General features: G+C 29.4%; 1 protein-coding gene across 2 annotated transcripts in view; it reads left to right on the forward strand.

Annotated features, from left to right (window-relative positions):
* LOC136990108 (NT-3 growth factor receptor-like) overlaps nucleotides 1-10,922 on the forward strand; it is a 99,063-nt gene extending 88,141 nt beyond the window's left edge. For both annotated transcript variants that reach the window (XM_067288464.1, XM_067288465.1), the window contains exons 6-14: nucleotides 186-473; nucleotides 5,773-5,955; nucleotides 6,072-6,182; nucleotides 6,284-6,390; nucleotides 6,481-6,754; nucleotides 6,823-7,129; nucleotides 7,204-7,441; nucleotides 9,499-9,657; nucleotides 10,139-10,922. In XM_067288464.1, the coding sequence (XP_067144565.1) occupies nucleotides 186-473; nucleotides 5,773-5,955; nucleotides 6,072-6,182; nucleotides 6,284-6,390; nucleotides 6,481-6,754; nucleotides 6,823-7,129; nucleotides 7,204-7,441; nucleotides 9,499-9,657; nucleotides 10,139-10,324 (1,853 nt within the window). In that variant the 3' untranslated portion in view covers nucleotides 10,325-10,922. The remainder of the gene's footprint in view (nucleotides 1-185; nucleotides 474-5,772; nucleotides 5,956-6,071; nucleotides 6,183-6,283; nucleotides 6,391-6,480; nucleotides 6,755-6,822; nucleotides 7,130-7,203; nucleotides 7,442-9,498; nucleotides 9,658-10,138) is intronic.
* Nucleotides 10,923-23,102: the final 12,180 nt, after the last annotated feature.

Here is a 23,102-nt window from a genome sequence, read left to right on the forward strand (position 1 = left end):
ATAAACTATAAATTTCCGATAAATAAAACTTAAATTTGAATATTTTAAGTAATTATCAAGAAAGATAAGTGATATTTTTAATATTTTAACATACGACTAATTACTTTTTAAAGATTTCTATGATTTAAAATGTTGAAATATGGCTTCTTTTCCTGTTGATAAAGACACGATTTTTATCTTTTTAGAGCTTCCAACAGCCAAAGTAATACCAAAACGTATAGAAATAAACGAAAGTCAATCGACAGAGATGCTGTGTATTGGAGAAGGTAAACCAACCCCCGAAGTACATTGGAATGTATCCGCTTTGTCTTCTAACTATACTATAGAATACCTGAGAGAGAATTTAACAAAAAACGAAGCGGCTCTGATAGTGAGAATTAGCGAAGTGAGGAGGGAAGATTTCGGATGGTTGAAATGTATAGTCGAAAACGCCGTTGGAACCCAAAACGATGCAGTTCGCTTAATTATCAACGGTAAATTTATATTATTCTAAATGATATATATATATATATATATATAATATAATAATGACTAATTATTTATCAGACAAGTGCATTTGTTAATGGAAGTCGAACGGCACTAATTATTAATTAATATTGCGACATTGTAAATGGACGAATAAATTCTCGACTTATTTACTGCAAATTAAATATGGAAAAAAAATTCCCTCTCGGTTACTAACAGGTAAAATCGATCAAGGACATTTCGAATTGATAAAAGCGACCTTTAACGAGACTAGACGTTCATTTGCTTATTGAACTGTAACTCGTTGTTGATTAATATTTCTCGTGTATTAATGGACTATATCCATTATTCGTTTCAAGTTCTTAGGAAATAAATGTGCTTTTATTTGAGGGTAATTGCCACAAAAAATGCAAATACATTAAAAGCTTCAGAAGATCTTATTTTTGTCTAGTTGTATTTATTAATATGATCGACTCTTTAGACCGGATAATCCTAAGCTTTATCCGATTCACATATTATATTACACTTAATAATAATAATAATAATAATATTTAAAAGAACACGTTAATTTTTAATTATTTAGGCAGTTATTAAGATATATATGTATAGATGATGTCTTACGATTGTTTTCTTTTTAAGCAAACATTTATGTTACGTTACAGGGACATTCGTGCAATGTGCCACAGACTGGGCCATTATTTTGCAATAAGAGCTCATGCAAACTAGATTGGGATAATTTCATTAAATGAAGAGAACATTTCTATTTGAGGTAGTAAAGTTTTAGTAATATAACTTGTGCAAAAAATCTGCATTGTGGAGTATTTTTTGATGCACGGAAAGGTTGCGATCACGACGTTTCCAGCCGCTCCGATTGAATTTAGTCTAGGTTTTGTTCTATTGAGGTAGTAAGAAGTTGAAAGTTGAGTCTACAACTTATCCAGAGACTTTATGGCCGATTTTACAAGTGAGGAACCGCCGTCGACTCTCGACGGGGACGGGCCACTAACATTAAGTCGAACCAATATCCAGGTCAAAGATACTGTTTTGGAGTCTCCAAAGAATAGAATTAGCCAGAAAACTGGAATATCGTGGAGCAGAATCCATAGTATTTTGAAAGGAAAATTATAGGATCATATGATCCAAATGTACAGTACCAAGCGGTTCCTCCAGGAACGGAACAATTAACGGAACGGATAACGAAGTCACGGATGCTCAATTTGTATGGTTTCAGGCGCACTTCCTTCTGGTCGTATATGTCAATTCTTGGCCACCAAAAACCTTTAGCAATTTATAGAAATGCCACAACATCCTCCGAAAACTGTCTGAGAAGCAACGAGTCACCAAGGCATCAAATCGAAAAATTTAGACAAAATATGGTTTGAGCAGGACCATATACTGCTAGGATCAATATAGAACTCTTTTTATCGGCGTGTTTTCGTAATCATTTGATATCCAACAAGGTGTTCCAGTTGTTCTAGAGAGGTGCGGAATGGGATCTCTTTTACCACACCTCAATCCCTGTGACTATTATCTGTGTGGTTAAGTGAAGGACAGTGTATAGGAAGTGCTGGAGAACCATCAAGAACCTGAACGAAGCCATTGCGAGTGTTTTTGAAGATATTGAAAGTTAAGTGATCGAAAATTTCAAACAAATTCTACAATTATTGATTGGACACTTGCAGAATGCTATTTAGTCCGAAAAATAAAACAGACACGCTTTCACATTGACATAAGTATAAACGTTTATTAGTCAATTGATCAATTATTGAGTTCATAGCCATAATCGATACATAATTGGCACATTACTCGAAAGATCATTAAGTAAGACATAATTTAAATAAGTTAATGTTAATTATTTGTCGATATAATGAATTATAACCCGATTTCCATTTGTTATAACAGAAAATTACGAACAAATAATTTAACAGCATTGACTGAAAAAAGAAAAAAAAAATGTTATATTCTTCAAGACTAGAAATCTTTCGAGAAACTGAATTATTAAAAAAGTGTGTAGGATGAAATAAATCGATTTGGATTTGGAAAAAATTATTTTTAATGAAAGTAACCTGATTTAACGTTACACGAATTCTAGGCACGAAAATACTTCTGATGATAATTGAATCCATTTTTGACTGGTTTTATCTTCAATATTTACAGTATATATATAGTGTTGATTCGGATTTTCGGATGATTTTTCGACTTAAAATAATTCCTTTTAAGAACTGTGTGATTTTTACTTGTACAACACTTAAATCACACGCGATTCGACCCATTCACACCAATCAATTATTAAAAATAATGTCTTGAAACAATCGTTACGTGTCAATTTAGTATTTTATTTTATACCTAATTAGTCGTTACGTTTAGAGAAAACGTAATGGATTAAAAGTAAATAAATATATATATATATATATGACAGAAATGAAAACAGTTTTATATATTAAAGTCTGAATTTGACGTAATATATCCCTCGTTATTACTGTTTTTAATAAGTTCTTTAAAGTTATTGATTACTTTACGTTTCATTTCTAAATATTCTTATGACACGTCTCAAGATATTAGGCAAAAAATCTAAATTTTTATGATTTTGCATGTAAAAAACAATATTTTATTGTTTAATTAAACAATTATTGATTAAATTAATATGTTATATACGAAATTTTAATGACCATTATAACTATCGTAGTCATAACATTAGATACAGTAAGTTCTCTGAGAAAATTCATTCTCCAGAAGTGAGAGTATAGGAGTAAAAATGGTTTTGCATGTAAAAAACAATATTTTATTGTTTAATTAAACAATTATTGATTAAATTAATATGTTATATACGAAATTTTAATGACCATTATAACTATCGTAGTCATAACATTAGATACAGTAAGTTCTCTGAGAAAATTCATTCTCCAGAAGTGAGAGTATAGGAGTAAAAATGGTTTTAAAAAGCATTTAATTTACGATATGAAATGTTCTTTCTCCCTCTACAAATTGTTGAAACGAGAATACAGAAGTGTTTAATTTAATTAAGAGCATACGGACTATTACATATCACTTAGTGTTTTAGTATTTAAATTCTACACCACACTCAGTATTGCTAGTTAGATGATTTTCAATATTACAATATAAATGTAATTGTAATTTAATATTTATATAATCTATAAGATTATAAAATCATATATAAATCAATTTATTTTTACATGAAACTCATTATACAAGACAAAATCAGTTGGTTAAACCGTTTCCATCTTTTAGTGTGGACGAAGTCATTCATCCACTGCGTAGTGTTTTAGCTGTCGAGCGTATGTTATGTATCATTAATTAATGCTCGAAATCTGGTACTGTGCTAATACATTTAATGCCAAAAACATACGCTACAGTGCTGCCAATCATATAAAACCATATGGAAATACAAGAAAAAAAACCGTTGTTTATATAACAATGGAGCTTTGGAAAGTTTAATTTTCCCACAGACACTTCAGTATAACTGTTATCAATTTAGGAATTCTTCAAATTATTTTACCTTTGATATAGGTACTTTATTTTTTAGTTTATTCATTTACTAAATTCTTTTCAAGCGGTGTCACTAATTATTTAAACACTACGTTGGATATTTTTGGAGACATTTACATCTGTCACATTCTGCTTGTATACTATTGTATCCCACTGGATAAAGTGGGATGTAGATAAGAAATTAATTCAATACTGTTATATATCCCTTTTCTTCTTTTTTTTGGAAACTATCCAAGATGATTTCCTGTGTTATCACTGAATATAACTTCTCGGATAATACATTATATAACATTATCTAGCCATAATAAAATTTTATCTCATTATATTATCTTCACTGCATTCCTTTGGGCAATGCCGGATGCTTAGGCAAGTCTAATATATTTAGTTTATGATAAATCTGAACTGATTTGAAAAATCGGTTTGAATTCATTGTCCGTTTTAATCCATTAATGACTGACAAGAATCTGAGGTAGATAATAATTTAATATTTCCAATAAATAAATAAAAATTCCAGCTACGAGTTGCTTACCTTTCCCGGCAATATTTGGTGCCGCCATCTGCTATGATATTTGATTTAAAATTTTTTTATATTTTCAACTATATAATGGTTAAAAAAAATTAATTTTGAGGGTTGGAATGAATTTTATAAATAATTATAAATGCTAATCAGGAGTAAAATCGTCATTAAGTCCGACCCTACTCCAGACATAACACACGACCCCCTTTATCTCCCCGCCCCGTCGACCTTTAATCACCAAAATTTAATAGTGTCAATCCCTCTAAGACTCAAACATCCCTGCAAAATTTCAGAAATTTTCGCAGAAGTTAAGCTTCAAGAAAAAATGTGAAAGTATAATTTTTTATAATCAAAATGCCAAAATAAATATAGAAACTCTTACGAATTATAACAATAATTTAATTATTTATAATGCCTTGTTTTCTATCACAGTTAATATTTTAAACAGAATTCTCCCTTCTCCCGTCTAGAAAGATTTTTTTTTTTTTTTCGTGTTATATGCAGAAAATATAAGATAAATGATATTTTCCAAATAAACCTTTTATTCCAATTAAATTTAAATTTCAATTCTTAAGATATAAACAATCTGTATTTAAATATAAAATGTTTTTTTCACTTTTAACGCCCTTCACATTTATATATATATATATATATATATATATATATAAAATCTGTTTTATTGTATTGTATTCATCAATATTTTTTACATTTTATTTAGAAAATACTAAAAAAATATAAATAAAAAGTCACATAAGAGAATGAAAATTGAAAATACATTCTTTTGTTTCGAAACAGTCTATTTTAAGCGGATTTACTTGAGTTTGCGGATTTTGTTAGGGATATTCACTAAAAATAAAATCCTATTGAAGTAAGTTACGTCATAAAAGTATATTATTAATTATACTGTACAGGGTATTAGCATTTTTCTTTATTTTAATTAAGAAATTTGCCGTATTTACAATAGCAGAGGTTAGAATTGTTATTAAGTCGAACAGGGTGATAGAAAGAACGAGCAGCAATGCTTGACGTCAGCTGCAAGTGTACAGTTAACAAATCCATTATTTTAGTTAGGGAATTGGTAAAACCCATGTTCGGATTAGCGCGACCGTTCTGTAATATAAAAAGTAAACATTTCGAGTTAATTTTTCAATTAGCTTGCAGTTCTCATTACAAAAATATACCATACAAAGCCGACATTATTTCGTGATTTTCCTGTTGATTCGGTGCATATTTAAACGAATTGAAACCAATATATGTATTGTATTTTTTTATTTTTTTTTCAGCTCCTCCTCAAATAAACTACTTAGGAACTGTAAAGAACTTTTATTGGGAAATAGGTTACGAATTAACAGGATACCCTCAACCTAGCATATACTGGTACCGTAACGATAAGCCCCTGCAATTATCCAATATCACTTTTGCTGTGGAGAAAAAAAAAATTACCAATAATTTATCCGTAACGAAAGGTAATATTTAGTTCATGATAATAAAGTAATAATTGGTATTATATTTCTTTTTAATTATTTAGTAAATGATAATTTTTAACATATATTTTAATAACAATTATTATTTTTATCTATAGGATGTCTCGAAATTCAGATTGCCACTCACATTAGTGACGGTATTTATACTCTAGTTGCTGTTAATAATTACGGAACGGCAAACATGTCGATAGAAGCAAGGTTTCTTACAGGTATATATATATTTTTTTCACTCCTATATTTAATTAATTTCATAAGTAAATTTACTTTGTCGTACGTTTAGATATTCACAAATAATTAAATAATTATTTAGGTACGTTTCCTAATGATACTCGCTTTCCGAATCTACATATGAATCCAACAATGGGAGGGATGATGAAAATGTCGGAGAAAGACGAAGAAAATCAAGAAACTTATCTGGTAAACTAAATGAATTTAAATTATAATTGTTAAATATTTTATTTTATTATTTTTTGCATTTTAATAATTTTATTATTATTTTTTTTCCAGTTACCTTTTCTTATAGCGGGAAGCGTGACGTTTGCAGTTATTTTACTCTTGACGACATTTCTTTCTCTTCAACTGAGAAAATGTCGAGATTCTCCAAATTTCCAGGAAGGAAGCGGATTCTGTCATTTGACTAACGTTTTCTGTTGGTTGTTGTGTCGAAAAGAAAACAGCAAAAGAACTGGAGTGACCGGAAGAGAAAGGATTCCTTTAAATCCATCGAAAATGGTGGAAAATCCAAATTATCCTAAGGACGAAGAAAAACATTGTTCTGTTGGTTAGCATTGACTCATTACACTTAAATTTATTTATTATTTAATTTAAAAAATGTATCATTTCTTCTAGAAATACGCCATATTGCTAAAGAGAAAATAAGTTTCATCCAGACTTTAGGAGAGGGAGCATTTGGAAGGGTGTTTCTCGGAACCGTAGACTATTTAACTCCGGACGAACCGACGACTCTGGTTGCAGTTAAAACTCTAAAAGATCCTAATCAAGAAGATGCTAGACCTGACTTTTATAGAGAAGCCGAATTACTTACAACATTACAACACGAAAACATCGTTAGCTTTTATGGTGTTTCAACGGACGGAAATCCTCTGATGTTGGTATTCGAATATATGGAACACGGGGATCTAAATAATTTCCTAAGGTAATTTGACCTGTTATTTAGTAAATATGACAAGTAATGTCGTTTGATTTCATCTATGTTCGTTTTCCTGATAGAGACAGAGGACCAGACTTGATAATTTCGAAAACAGAACCAAAAAAATACGAAACTCTTTCGTTATCGGGACTTTTAAAAATCTCCGCTCAAATCGCTGCGGGTATGGAATATTTAGCATCGCAGCATTTCGTTCATAGAGATCTCGCCACAAGAAATTGCCTCGTCGGAGAAAATTTGGTGGTCAAAATTGGTGATTTTGGAATGTCTCGTGACGTTTACAGCACCGATTATTATAGGGTAGATCATCAAGTTTTCTAGAATTAATACTTAGACATAAATTAATGGAAATTCATTAAGTAAAGTAAACTATGTTATTAATATTAAAATTATCTTCATATTTCATAATTTATTCAATACGCATTCGTCTATCCTCTCGAGTAATATTTAATAGATACTTCTTCGTAATTACCGGTACGAAGGAAACGAGTAGAGAAGAACAATGCCATCAATCGATTGTAAAATTCCACCTGTAACGACATTTAATCACTCAGATTATACATTATTCAATCATTCAACATTAAATTATTTTTATTAATTACAAATTATAAAATGTTTTAATATATAATCGGCTTGATGTATGGTAGATCTCAATGTAAATCCGTCTCTGTAATCCAATTTTTGGTTAGAAAATTGCTTTTTATTTACGACTGAAGTACATAGTAGTTCAATTGTAAATAAAAAACAATTTGCTAACCAAAAATTGCTGTGAGATACGTCTACCAAAGTGTTTTTTGGATTACAGAGACGGATATACATTGAAATAAAATGTTTTATTTAAATAATTACATTTTAATTAGTTTTAATGTAAATTTAGTATTAATTATGCCCGATTCCCACTGTCGATTTAACAATTGTTAAATTAGAAGCAATTAAAATATTTAAGTTTTTTTTTATTTTTTTCGTATTTATTTTTATAGTTTTGCATTTTGTTTTCTTATATAGGATATTAAAAAATGCATGCAACATTTATATAGTAGATAGTGCACAACATACCGAACAAAAACGAATCCTTACTAAACATAGATCGAAATCTCAAAAGTTTCGGAGATAAAGAATCCGATAAAGACCTGGAATTTTGGAGGGAATTCGCGATTCTGTAAGAAGATACCAAGCGTGTATGACACCAAGGAAGCGTGCTTGGAAACGGAAAGACCTTCTATGAATATCGAGGTGAAAATTCTTCAAGATTATCCTCTCTTTTCACGTCGCATGACACGTAGAAACCAATAAATCAGTCATGATTCTAACATACTAAATTGTTCCTATCTCAGAAACCATTGAGTTTTTCGATCTATGTCTACTAAGTTTTATTCAATATGGTGTTTACTAACAACCATGCAAATGCGGAATGTTTTGTTTTAAACACGTTTTTTATTGGTCGAAACGAACGAATTGGGTTTTTTCTGTATGGATGTTGGTCAATGTGTGTATGGGGAGCACACTGTATTGATATTTTTATCAATATATAAATGTATCGACTTATATATTCATTATCCTTAGTCTTTTTTACCTTCTTACTGTTGATGGTTAATATATTTCAGTTATTCTTTAATAAATTTAAAACTTTTGTTTTTACTGTGTAACTGAGTATTTGTATTATTCTTTTCTATATTTATATATAGAAAATAATAATACAAATAGTGTAGTATCAGTTATATATATACAATCAAGACTAAGAGTAGTAAACAATATATAAAATAGGAGGTTGTATTGCAGAGTTATCGGATCTTTTCTATTTAAATTCTATATGCCCACAAATAACCTACAGTACTTATATATTAAAAGGGGTATTACATTACTTTTTTATACTTTAATACATAAAAGGAATGCTTAAAAAGATAAAATGTATTACAAAATGATAGATTTATTTTTGTTTTATCTTTCATTAAAGTAAAAAGACAATTCATATTAATACGTAACTACAACAATAAAAATTCTTATTACGATTTATTACTGTATAATAAATAACGTAAAAATTATTGTTCTAATGTATAATTAAATTCACTAAGATATAAAAAAGAGACTTTAAATTGACTTTATATTTGTAATTTTTATTCGTTTTATCCGAGTTTACGATTATCCGAGGTCGAATCGCTCCACATTACCTCGGATAATCGAGATTTTATTATAATTGAATTTCAAACTGTGTTACGAAGAATTTAAATTTTTATTACTTTTCCACTTACTGTACAATTTGAATGCTTGATGCATCTTATAGAACTTTATCTAAATTGAATGCAATTTTAAAAATTATACAATTAAGATCCTCATCTTTTAATGTTTCCTATTTGTAGGTGGGAAGACATACGATGTTACCAGTGAGGTGGATGCCTCCCGAAAGCATATTATATAGAAAATTTACAGTCGAGTCGGACATTTGGAGCTACGGGGTTGTTCTGTGGGAGATATTTACTTTTGGAAAGCAGCCTTGGTACGAACTTTCCAATCATGAGGTAAGCTTTATCGATCTAAAAATAATGGTAAATTAGACAAATCATCAAAATTAATAGAAGTAATCCTCACTATAATAAGAAAAACCGGAAATTTTTCCAGTTTTAAATGATGTATTTATATAAATTTCGATTTTTTGTGAACAATTAAATATGAGAAATTTAAATTCGTGCTGATAAAAAAAACCGTAAAATCTCCTTGAATTCAATAGAACCAATGTTTCGTTGTTACATTTTTTTAGTTTTAATAAAGTAAATATTAACCACGAATATTCCTGTATCACGTACTATTCCCCTCAATAAGAGGTATGTTTCTTCGAATGTTTGTGTATAAAATTGTAAGTTTTGTGGTAGTAAATCAGTTATATGGAATTGTCTTAATTCTATGCATACTTTAACACAATATTACTGGTTTTATTGCCTATTTGAAGACAAAAAAAAACCTTTTTTTTTGTTTATGTATTAATTTGTATTAATTTTCCAGGTTATCCAACAAGTCACGAATGGTAAATTATTATCGAAACCAAGCAGATGTCCGGAAGAAGTGTATACGATAATGCTATCTTGCTGGCATCAAAATCCTCAAGAAAGAATACCGATGTCGGTTGTGAATAAACAAATCCATCAAATCACCACAAACGAACCCGAATACTTGGAATTAATCGAGTGAATTTTATGATTTCCGTATAAAGTATATATGTGTAAATATATATATATATATATATATATTTTGAAAAGGAAAAAAAAAAGGACCCTCTGTTATAGAAATAGTGAATTTTAAAAGTATTACCGTATTTGTCCATTTGTAAGTGTGAAAAAGTCATTCGTTGTTCAACTATAATATATATAATAAGATGTGAACATTTACAATCTTGAAGTCGTTACATCCGAGCCACAACTGTATATAAAACCAATCGAGACGAACAAAAACAAATATAAAAAAAAAATAAGTCTAAATATAAAATTATATATTCCTGCACAATCGATATATTTCTTCTATTTAAAACATTGAATCGTGTATGGAAGATTTACGAAGACAAAATAAGAAATAAAAATGGTAAAGAAGCCTCTTGTTAAATGTGATACTACGATTTTATAAACGTAAAATCTAGTCAGATGTTTTCTTTTATAGAATAAATTTCATTTAGAAAAAAAGTATTATTATTCCACAGAAGCATCAATTTCCATGGATCGATTGAGAGAGAGAGAGAGTTAATATTGTCAGTTAATTGTTGTATTATTAAAACGTGTTAATAAACTTATATAATGCGAAATACTTCGTAATAAACTCGTTAATAAACAACAGGTGTTCATTTAATGTTTAATAATTATATTAAATTATTTACATATGTCAGTTATTTATGTTTTTTTATATATTTAATTAAATGAAATTTAAATTATTTAAAGGATAATAAAAATGCAAAAAATTAAGATAGAAATCATCTCTTTAAATATTTTGCTTATTAGTAGATTTTATGTGAAAAAAAAAATTTTTTTTGTCGTCTTCATTAACCTCTTGAGAATCATTTTTAATTTACAGTTAATTGTTATTTAAAATTTTTTTTCTGCATTAATTGCCTAAAATCAAGTGGAAGAGAATAGCTTATTACGATGTAAAATGCTTACTCTAAAGATCAAAAGTTCATTTACTAATAAAAAAGAAAGAAAGAGAATATGGTTGGATGATTACATCAGGTTCTGCTTAGAGGTAAATCGATTACACAATTATTTAATAGTTTAAATAATACTTTTTACAGATTTTTTTCAAAATTTTATTCGAGAAAACTTGTCACACTAATCTCTTAAATCGATTTAAAAAAACAATTTAAAAAAAACTAAAACTATTTGCGAAAAGAAAGCTTAAACTGCTAATCAAGTATTAAATCTCACGCTTAATAAATTCTAAACTACAAAAAAAAAAAAAGAAATAAAAATATAAAGGAAATCGATAAGAATAAATTAGTTTACAACGTTGAAATGGTAAACTTTCGAACAGAAAATATCAAATTAGATTAAGATTTTTCATCAACTAATTATCAATTTTCGGCTAATTAGTTCGAAATAATAAGAATAAGCTGCGTTAAATTAACTATTAATAAACAAACATTTCTTTTTTTTTTTAGGTTTGAGAATTAAGTAGTAGAGAAACTTAATATCTAATAATCCGTGCTGTAAAAAAAAAAAAAACTTATTTCTTTGCTTAATTCGACTCGTTAATCCTTAACTAGATGACACCCAAAATCAAAGAGAACATCGCCCGCGGCCAATAACCAATTCCTTTTTTCGTTATTGTTTTTTTTAACAACACGTAGAACACGTTCGCGTCAACACCACTTTATCGATTAGCAGCGTTTAAAGCGGGTGTATGAAACTGTATTATGTTAAGAACTATCGCAAACAATTAAAAAAAGACTAGGTATTTTATTATGTGAAATAAATTGAGTCTATTTTCAAATAATATAACTTAGTGTTTCCCTCCCTAAAAGTATATACTTCTGCGGTGGTTGGGTATCGAACAATGTCGTATCATCTGGTTTTTATAGTGACGAATTGCTCGTCTCCAAGTTACTTCACTTACAAACCGTTCTCATCAATCACGATCGACATAACTAAAAAAGACGTGGCACCGACCAGTTGTTCCCATCTTTCATCTCCTTTAGATACTGTAACGACTATCGGAAACTCATCCCACTCTATTGACCTTTCTCCTCTTCTTGATTCCCATCGAGTAACGTAAAGATCTTTCGTATATTTAATTTTTTTTTAATTACACACTTAAAACATATCGGAATAAATGAATTATATTATGTAAGAGTTACAGGCATTTTAGAATATTAAACAATTAACGAACGATAAATATTTACTTGACAAGATTAAACATATGAAACTTAATTATTAATTAGATTTATTTTAAAAGTTTCTCGTTACAAGATTTTATAACAGACTTAAATTATGTAAATGAATTGTATAGACGTGTTAACAGGAATAACACCTGTATTAAATTATTTAATAAAGGTGTTATTCCTCCTGAATACACCTCGAATATTTGTAATTAACCTATTTCTAAAATATACCATTTATAGTTTTTAAAATAAATTAATATAGCCTATATATTATCGGAGATCTATAGATTTTTTTAAAGATGATGAACGAATTTTTACATCAATATATTCGGAGGAATTCGTCACTTTGATTGATCAATTGTGTGTTTTCCTATTAGCTTCGTAAAGTCTCTCACGGATCGATTTTATTTAGAATTAATACGTCACACAAAGTATCGAACTGTTAAGAGTAGAGAATGAAAAACGATGTTTCAGTTATAATAACTATAATAAAGTCTAAGTAACATTTGTTTATTTGCTCTACTGGATCAGTATGAGTTATATAAGTGTTTGCTTCGATGCACCAGCCTTTAGCGGTAGTCTATGTCGATAATTTCTCAATTTATTGTTTGTTCTAGTACACTAATAGAAACACGGTAACAAATGAGACATAAAAAAATGATTAACTTAACGTTTCTATTAATAACCGGCAGAAGTGATGCAAGCTATAATTTTCCATAAGCCAAATTATATATATATATATATATATATATATATAACTCAAAATTTAACGTTTTGCCATTTTAATAATAATTAATAATATAAAAGTTATTTTTTTAATAATATATAATAGATAACGCCACACACAATTTTGACTTTAATTTATATCGTGGATATTACTACAGTAAACCCGCGGTAATCCGACAAACGTTTTGCAAGGCGGTGTCGGATGATCGAATTTGCCGGACTATAGAGTACCGCCACCAACCCCTTGTCCGGAACTTTTTGAAAAGGAGTACCTTGTAATTCGACAAATTATATATTTATAAAAATGGTAAGATTAAATCTATAGATACTACATAATATATATGGGACTTGGTGAATTAAACAACGCAATAGATAGCATAGGGTTTATTATAAAATTAACGTCATTAACGCTATAGCACTTGCAAAAAATAATAACTAAACATATTGATGCCAATCAATTACATACAACATACGTATTTCCAAGGTACTGTACATACAATGTACGATCTTAATTTGAAAATGGATAAACAAATAAATTTATGGTGCATGCAAATATTCATCAATTTTATTTTGTTTTCCATTAGCTAAACGCGAGAGTAAGGCTTTGTCTCTCAGTCTCCTCATAAGTAAAAGTTCGTTGTACGATGCACCATTTTCTTCAGCCCATTGCATACCGAGCTTAAATGCGTTAATCGCATCTTTAGCTGACACTTGTGGAGTAGTTGCGATCATCGTTTTGATTTATTATTGGAATAGAAACTTGGTTGACAATCTCCTCATCAGACATTTGATAGAACACACTTTCTTCTTCATCCATTCCACGATACCAGATTTCTAAATTTTCCGAACTAATCTGCGTTTCGGTAGCAACTTGCTCTATGACTTCCGAAGTAACACTGATTTGAGGAGCGGTGCCGGGAGTGGTGACAATTTCTGGCCATAAGTTTTTCTATGACGATGTAATGGCTGATGGAAGCAATGCATTCCAAGATTGACAAAGGGAGAAAACCAAGTCTTTCATGTTTAATTCTTTTAATGTTTTTTCTATAGGTTGGTCTTCTGATATGGCCGTCAGCAGCAGTTTTTTCTTGTAATCTTGCTTGACAACTGAATGATATGCTGATCCATTGGTTGGATCAGTGCAGTGCAGTTTGGTGGAAGAAACGTCGCAGTGATACATTTATCCTCTGTTCTTAGTTCTTCTTCGGACAGATGACCGGGATCATTATCAAGAAGAAGTAACGCCTTTTGAGGTAAATTATGATCTTTCAACCATTTCCTAACTTCTGGCACGAAGCATTCATCAAACCATTTTTTGAAAATGTCTTTTGTCATCCACGCTCTTTTTTGTCCATAATAGTGTACAGATAAATCAATGTTTTTGAATGCTCGTGGATTCTTTGATTTTCCAATGACCACCATCTTTAGCCCGTGCGTGCCCGAAGCATTAGCAAAAGGTAATATGGTTACACGTTCTTTGCTCACCTTACGACCAGGTACAGATTTTTCATTATGCGAAACAAACGTTTTGCTAGGAATTACACACCAAAAAAAGCCCTGACTCATCTGCATTGTATACCTGTGAAGGGCAAAGATCTAAATCTCTCACTTTTTGTAAAAATCTCAATTTAAATGGCTCTATGCAGGATGCATGATTAGAGAGATTTTCTCCTGTTACAGTCATGAAACGTATTCCATGACTTTTGAAGCGTTTCATGACTATAATTCATTGCCATCCCTTGCAAGCTAGAAAGTCGTCTTTTTTGTTATCTCCTTGTAAAAAAGACTTTGCTTTCATGGCCAATATGGGCCCAGAAATAGGCATACGCCTGTTTCTTTCCTGAAGAAACCACATGTACAGTACAAAACCTCTTCAACTTCTGGATTTTCAGTGTCATGAGTGTCTGTCTCTTGCCTGGCCCATAGTCAGTGGTTGACACAAACTTTTGAATGTTCTCGCGGTTCTTTTTAATATCATAAATTGTGGAACGTCCTACGCCGTATTCACTTGTCAAGCTACTAAAAGATTCACTACGATTTAGGCGGTCCAGAATCTCACTTTTTTTTCTTTAATTGTTAATGTTTTGTGCTTCTGCTTTTGGGTTTGGGAAGCCATTGCGACACGTGTGGATATGCGTTGTACGATGCGATAGCAATATATGAACGCCCGCGATCACATTTACAATCAAACTGAGACAATACGTGTCGAGTTTCGGAGGTGACCTTTCTTTTGAAGCTACTGCCTCCGCCAGAAAATGTAAAAACAGGTAGAGCGTCCTCTGGTGTTATTGCCATTATCATATCAATACATTTAAGTAAAAAATAATTTAAAAAAAACATGGCCGGCGTTATTTACATTTAATAAATTTACAAAAATATAAATACGACTTCTTTACAAAGGTAAAAACCTTGCTTTAGTCCATCTTTTCGCCGTGTTTTTTACCTTTGTAAAAAAGTCGTATTTATATTTTTGTAAATTTATTAAATGCTTAAGCATGTATGGATTGACGAAGATTTGCCGTAATAAATGTGCTTTGTTTGTACTGTTGTAGGCATGTCGGATTACCGCGGGTCTACTGCATTACGATAGATTTATTTGTTTACAACTTAAGGTATAAAGACATAAATTACAATAACATGTATATACACACATAAACATATAACTACACTTTTTATTTCACTTTCTTTTCTTTTATATTTTATAAAACTTATCTATTAATTCTTTCATTCAGGAAGTCACACACAATAAAAGTCCGTTTCTTTAAGTTAGGGATATTCATTTCGTATATTTTCTTGCTCTTCTTCAGTCTGTTTAATTAATCAATTTAAAATTAATTACAGGTTTTATCCCATAATGTTATAACTTTAAATTAATTTTAAAAATTAATAAATTAATTAGTAAAATCGTCATTAAGTCTGATCCTACTGGAAACACACACGATCCCGTTTATCTCCCTCGACCTTTAACCACCGCCATACTTTCCCTCTGTCATATAACAGCCGGGAAAGTAAAAATTGATATGATACCCACAGTGTGTTTCAAAAACAACAAGCGACAATGATTTTCGATAATCGATTCTCTTAAATTCGAGAGTGTCAGAAACTTTAAGTGTATATCGTGTGCCATACTCATTGAAATTCTGTAAACCTGAATAAAAATAAGCTATACATTCGTTTACTTTTACAATGCATTTGTCACGTCGACAATGAATACTTGTTTTAATTCAATTATTATGCCTTTGTGTCCTTTATAATAGCTGAAATTTATCTTTGTATACTAGTACATTTATCAATTAACAGGACTTATTATACTGGAATATTATGGATGCAGATACATAGTCATACTGATCAGAAATAATATTCCAGTATAATAAGTGGTGTTAATTGATAAATGTACTAGTATACAAAGATAAATTTCAGCAATACTTGTTTTGTTTCATGTTAGTTATTAATAACTAAATATATTAAAACTTTGACGTCTCGAATTCAAAATAATATAAGCATTAAGAATATATATGTGATGAAAAGACATAAATTTATAAATAATTTATTCTTTATAATTTGAATGGATCAATTTTTACTTTTGTCTTTCTTAAATATGCAATGAATAAAATATGATATTTAAATCAATTTAAGTAAGGAACGGAAGTTAAAATTAATTTATTTATATATCTTATTTTAAAACAAGAGAAAAAATATATATAATACTTTTATTTACATATAAAATATAGAAAATCTACGAAATATATTTTCAATTTGTTAATATATTTTCTGTACTTTAATAAATCTCTTTATATTAAATTTGCTCGCTGCTGCTTCATCCTATCGATTCGACTGTTTCTGCATTGCATACAATTTACATACACGTGAATGTATAATAGATTTTGCGTATGACATTATTAATTGGTGCAAATATAAAGCGAGTTATAATATAGTTCCTATAAATAGTTTATATTAGATAGCTGGAGCAGAAATATTTAGATATTTAATAGTATAATTTGTTAATTAAAATGCCTCCGTGATTTTATTATTATTTTATATAAATTATGGAAGAAAAAGTAATACAAGTAATTAAAATAACGGTATTAAATGTGATAAAATAATTTTTAAATGAGAAGCTTAATCATATGCGTAACTACGCTTCGCTTCTCAAGTACACATTCGCATTACCTAAACCAATATATTCTGATGGAAGAATAACGTTAAATAAAGATAAAGTGATGAGAGTATGATGTAACACTGGGATCCACTATAAGTTTAGAAAATGATCATTTTATATAACAAAACGAGCAATTATTTATTGTGACGTCGTCACGATGCCGGGCTACAATTTTTAATTAATTTAATTTAAAATATATGCTTTCCACCTCAAATTAGTAGTGACTTGTCCCTGTAAATTATACTTTTCCGTTAGCAATCGAGTCGTGCTCGTCATCTAGCTAAATCCTTCCTGTTCGTAAATACTTCTAATACAATCACGAGTTTCCTCTCTTGATTTGATCATCTCAAATTCATTTCAAGATAAAAATATCATCGTTCATTCCTTGATTCTTTTAATCTAAAAGCTTATCCCTGCTTATAAATTCTGAATTTTTCCTATCGAGACAGAATGTAAACATTATTATTTACAATAAAAAATAAATTTTACCAAGTTATTCTCTAAAATAATCTATCATTTCATTTGACAAAATTTATTAGTATTCTGTATAATAAATATAATAATGTTTAAACTCTGTTCTTACCTTAAATATTATACAGTGATATATTTTAAAATTTATTTGTGGACAGGACGGAGTCCTGGAGAGGGGAGGAGAGTCTCTTACTTCTACTGAAGAGTCTTAGTAATAATCTGTAATATTAACGGTCACAATTAGTTCAAGTCCGTTGTCTTTTAATCAGAAACACCGGCTGGATTGGTTGGGATCGCTGAACTAGACTGGAATTGAGAGATTAACTGAATTAGACAGAGGGATGACCGCCGAACTGGATGACTTTTCCTAGTCTATTTATGTGTTTTCGTCTCTTTTCCGAGTCAAGATGTTGCCCTAAAAGGAAACATCGAATGGACAACTATCCCGTATTTTACTCTCTACTTTCCTAGATGAATCGTTGCTCCAGGAAGAGGAGGCGTTTAGATAGGAAGTGTTATCATGGAGAGAATCTGATTACTTCCTTGTTGATTTTTCCAGTTTTTATGCCTTTTATCTAACAAATTTATTAAATTAATACTTTAATTTAACAAACTGTAGCCCACGCATTCCTCTTATAACTGTTTACTGTAATTTTAATTAACAGTTTTCTTAAAATTATTATTTATCACTTTTTTAATTTCAATATTTAAGAAGATTGTTAATGTTATTTATACCCAATTAATGTGAAAGGTATTTTGTTCTAATACAAATTATTACCTTTATTTAAATAAAGATATTATTATATTAATGTTGAATATTTGCAGTTAAACGATACTTAAAATTTAACATCAATGAATTTATAAACTTTGTATATAATAAATACAATTAATTAGGCCTAAATAGAAAATAAAATTTGCTTAGTAGTTAATCATGTTACAAATTACGTTTATTTGTCCGAACACAAGAACTTACTGCTACAGAATATGCCATGGACATACAAACGAAGCTTTGAGTGACCCACCGAGGTGGTCACTCAAGAAAAAGAAAAAAAAAAAACCTGTTGGTGCAGCAACTGATTATTAAAGCCAAACCAACTGCCGAATTATCGGGCTATAAGCTCGATACCGCTATTAAAGCAGCCGAGGTAGACAAATTAAGAATACACGAGAGCAAAAGAAGTACTACAATCTCGAAAACGAACTAGAAATCTTCGAGGTTACGGGTGAAAAAACACGTAACGTTTGTCTTATTTTTACGTAGAAAATTTTAGATGGAAATTCTAAATTCGACGTATTCTATTGAAAATGAGATACTGTACTACTTATTGGAATTCTCAGAACCACTTAGATGCATGCAATTTTCTACAATCTAGACTACAATTACATGCGAAAGGTACACTTAGAAACACGCAATTTTCTAAATCTGCAGAAGCAATAAAACAAAACATTACTATATATAACAATAACAGAAAATCTATGTTTTTTTTTGTAAAATAGGGCTGGCGGAAATACAGTATTAAAACGTAAAAATACGTAGTGTTTTTACGTTTTAATAAGAAAATCGATGCCTTCAAATATATAACCTTTAACCAGTCTGATATAAACGTGCGAAATAGGTGAGGTGAATCAATATCAATAAATACAGAATTTTTGATCATATCTATTGAACTAAACCGTATTATTTAAGCTAAATTTACGTACCGGTGTTAAAATTTATCCCGACGTTCTTACTGTAAATTCATGGGTTACGTCTCTCAAGGATTATAATAACTATAAATTCGACTTATTTTAAATTCTGATGCAAGAAATCTAGTAATAGCATTACATAAATCTGCACTCTCCCATAGTTTTTAAGTATCAAACTTACTAAAATGTAAAACAAAACTGAAGACAAGTTTAGTTTCTAGTATCAGCTATATTAACTTTTAATACCGAGTGATCATAATTAAAATACCCTATTCGTTTCTGTCCAGTGAAATATTTACCAATACAAATGTAAAAACAAAGTTAGTGTCAAAAGTCACCATTGTGACACACTGAAATGATTGCAACTAAAGGTGAGAGTATTCGAATGAAAGAATTAAGAACTATCCTAGAATCCGAGAACTTGCACTAGACGTTCGAATATTATGAGTTCTCGAATAGTTATGAGTTACGACAGCGAACAAGTCAATTTGAATACAAAGAATTTGTGTTTCATTGTGCCATTCGGAAATTCTAATCGAATTAAGGCTGGCTTCTACATTACCAGAAAATAGAAACAATAAGAAAGTATTGATAATTATATTCAGTTTCCGTCATTCTGTGTTTGGTTCTTTCCGCAACAGAAGAATATCACGAGCAGATTAAATCTATTGTATCGCCTACTTTCCAATAGCCGAGCAGACTGACTTATTAAGATTGACGTCTCAATATTCTTTGTCTATTTTATTATAAAAGAAACAATACTTCCTGAACGATCCTAATTCTTCTCTTCATCTCGCTTTTCGAATAGTCTGCAATTTTTCCTTCCATAACAAAAGACAAAACGTTACCACTGTGTCATAACTATTATGTTTTATAATCGATAAAACACAATGGAAGATGCTAACAGAAACGGGAAATATTTTCTACTCTACGTTTCCGTTCTCATTTTGATGAACAGAAAGTTCTGAAAAGTAAATGACATCACTTTTCTGTTTCTAGAGTATTTTCCTTTGTTAAAGACCTTGTATCTGTATATCCCTCGAACTCGTTCCTGAATAACAATTTGTCATATACTTCAGTGAATATTATACCTGAAGGTGATGTTACTCATATTTACTATTTGTCCATGTCCTGAAATTTATTATGTTTAAAACATAATAAATTTCAGGATACAACTAAACTTTCATGCACAACACAGAATATAAATAAAATTGTTATTACTTGAATAAGGCATGCAGCATGTCAATGATGATTAATAAATAATTTCCCTATTTTAATAAATACTTAAAATAGCTCTATAGTATTTTGTGTTTTTTATTGGCGTATGTTAAAGGAAGTAGAAAAAAATTCCAGCAACAAGTTGCTTAACTTTCCAGGCAACATTTAAAGTTTGCAGAATTTTGGAAATTATCGACAAAAGACACAGGAGCTATTAAGCTTCAAACAGGGTAAACAAAATTGTGTCCCACACATACACACACAAATATACATACGTAAGGGAAAAAACCCAATATTTTGGCATTTCTCCATGTTTCAAGTTGTCCCGAATTCAAAAATATAAAAATCTTGGGTGGTGTCTACCGTATATCATATAATTTTTCCAATGTTCTAAATGACGGATGGATTTAATTTATACGGTTTATATCCAATTTATGTAGTTTTTAAAATGTAAGAATGTAAAATTTATTATAGGAGTCGAGGTCTGAGAGAAGTGAGGAGACCAGACTAGTCATAGATAAACTTTTTCCAGTCATTTTCATATCATGTTTCCTTTGCTTTAAAATATTAAATTTTAGGAACCAATTTTAATAGTGAAAATAATGAAATAAATTTATATTTTTATCTTATTCTAAATAGAAATTTTAAAAAAATCATCTTTTTAAATACGGTTTTAACATTTGAACACTGTTGGAATACTCCCATACTTTTCTGATACTCGAAAAAGCATTGTACTTTTAAACCACGTTAATCGATATAAGAATTATTAACATTATATGGAGTAAAACAATTATTTTAATTATGTAAGCATATACAAAATTTTTAACAATAATAATAACCACTAGAAACCAAAAGTGATCAAAGTATGTTGTTTACTTATCGATTTTGTAGAGACAATGATGTTTCGGACGTCGTTAATGTACGAAACTTTGTAACAAGAATAACATCATCAAGATTGCTCGTCGATGGTTGATGTCAAAAGTTCCTTCTGTAATGTTATCAATTGTCTTCGCTACATCTATTTTTTCTCTTTCTTTTTTTTTCAAAGTAAATCTTCACCATTAAAAACATTTTTCGGTGAAGATCGGATAATCGGGTTTTTGAGCTATTATTATTATTATTATTATTATTACAGTAGAAACTCGATTAACTAAAATCCGAGTGAAGAATACGTTATTTTTCTTACACTTTAAGTCATAAAAGAAAGCTTAAAACGATTAACATGTATTATAACTGATTTGTTTGTTACCTTTTATTACATAAATTCAATGTGAGACACGCCGTTTATATTAAAAATTTAACTACGATAAACATATTTTTATTCTTAAAACTGTTTTATATAAGTATATTAGCTATATAATAAATGTAAAGATTGTTGTTGTTGTTTTTTTACATTTCTTTTCTTCTGGAACTTGTTTCTTCAAAATCCACTTCATTTTTGTTACTCTCGTGTTTATTTCTTTCAAGCTTTCGGGATCTTTCTTGGTGTATTTTGTCTTATAGCTTAATAAGTTCCTTTAAAGTTCCGTATTTCTTGTATTTTATGACCCTAATTGATTTACTTGGGCTTCTTATTAACAAAGAACACTCTTTCGGAAGACTAATTCTGTATATGGACACGAAAAATCCTTTTGAATATACATTCTTTAAGAAAATCCAACTTACAATTCGACCTTGTTTGTAAAAGTTGTTGTCGTTGTTATGTAAGATTAAATTCGCTTCGCTAAGGTATAAAAAGAGACTTAGAAGTGATATGAAAGAGCGTATGATCTTTTTATATTTGTAACTTGTAATATGTAATGGTATAATGGTATAAAGAATAATGATCATTTTTAATAAGTTAATTATAAATAAATATGTGATATAGTTTCCTGTTATACGATCTAATTGGAAATTCAAATTATTTTGTTTTATTACTTTAAAAAATGGAAAAATTATTTCGCAAAATAGTTTTTCTAAATATTATAAATCATTTTTGTAACATAAAGTTTTATAATATATAGAAGTAATAACTTAAAGAAAAAAACAGAAGTCTAAAGATTCAATTAAATTAAGTTGATTAGAAATTCTATTGTCTAACCAAGTTATTTTTTCAATTGTAGAAAGAGTTTGAAACTGTAAAAAGAACGTGAAAACACAAAAGTACAGGAGACTCAAGTGGATTGGATGTGCATTTTATAAGCTTATTTAATTTGAGAATATTTTTAAAAAACCATTTAACCTTTTAAATTATTTTATTTGAGAACAAAGATATTATCTTGTATGCGAATTTCAATCGAAGGAAGCGATTCTTCAACACAACTGTACAAAAGTTTCTTATTGTCATTTGACAATAAGGATAAAAA

This window comes from Centruroides vittatus, unplaced genomic scaffold, assembly GCF_030686945.1.
Source record: "Centruroides vittatus isolate TY-2023 unplaced genomic scaffold, ASM3068694v2 scaffold_861, whole genome shotgun sequence".
Lineage (NCBI taxonomy): Eukaryota > Metazoa > Arthropoda > Arachnida > Scorpiones > Buthidae > Centruroides > Centruroides vittatus.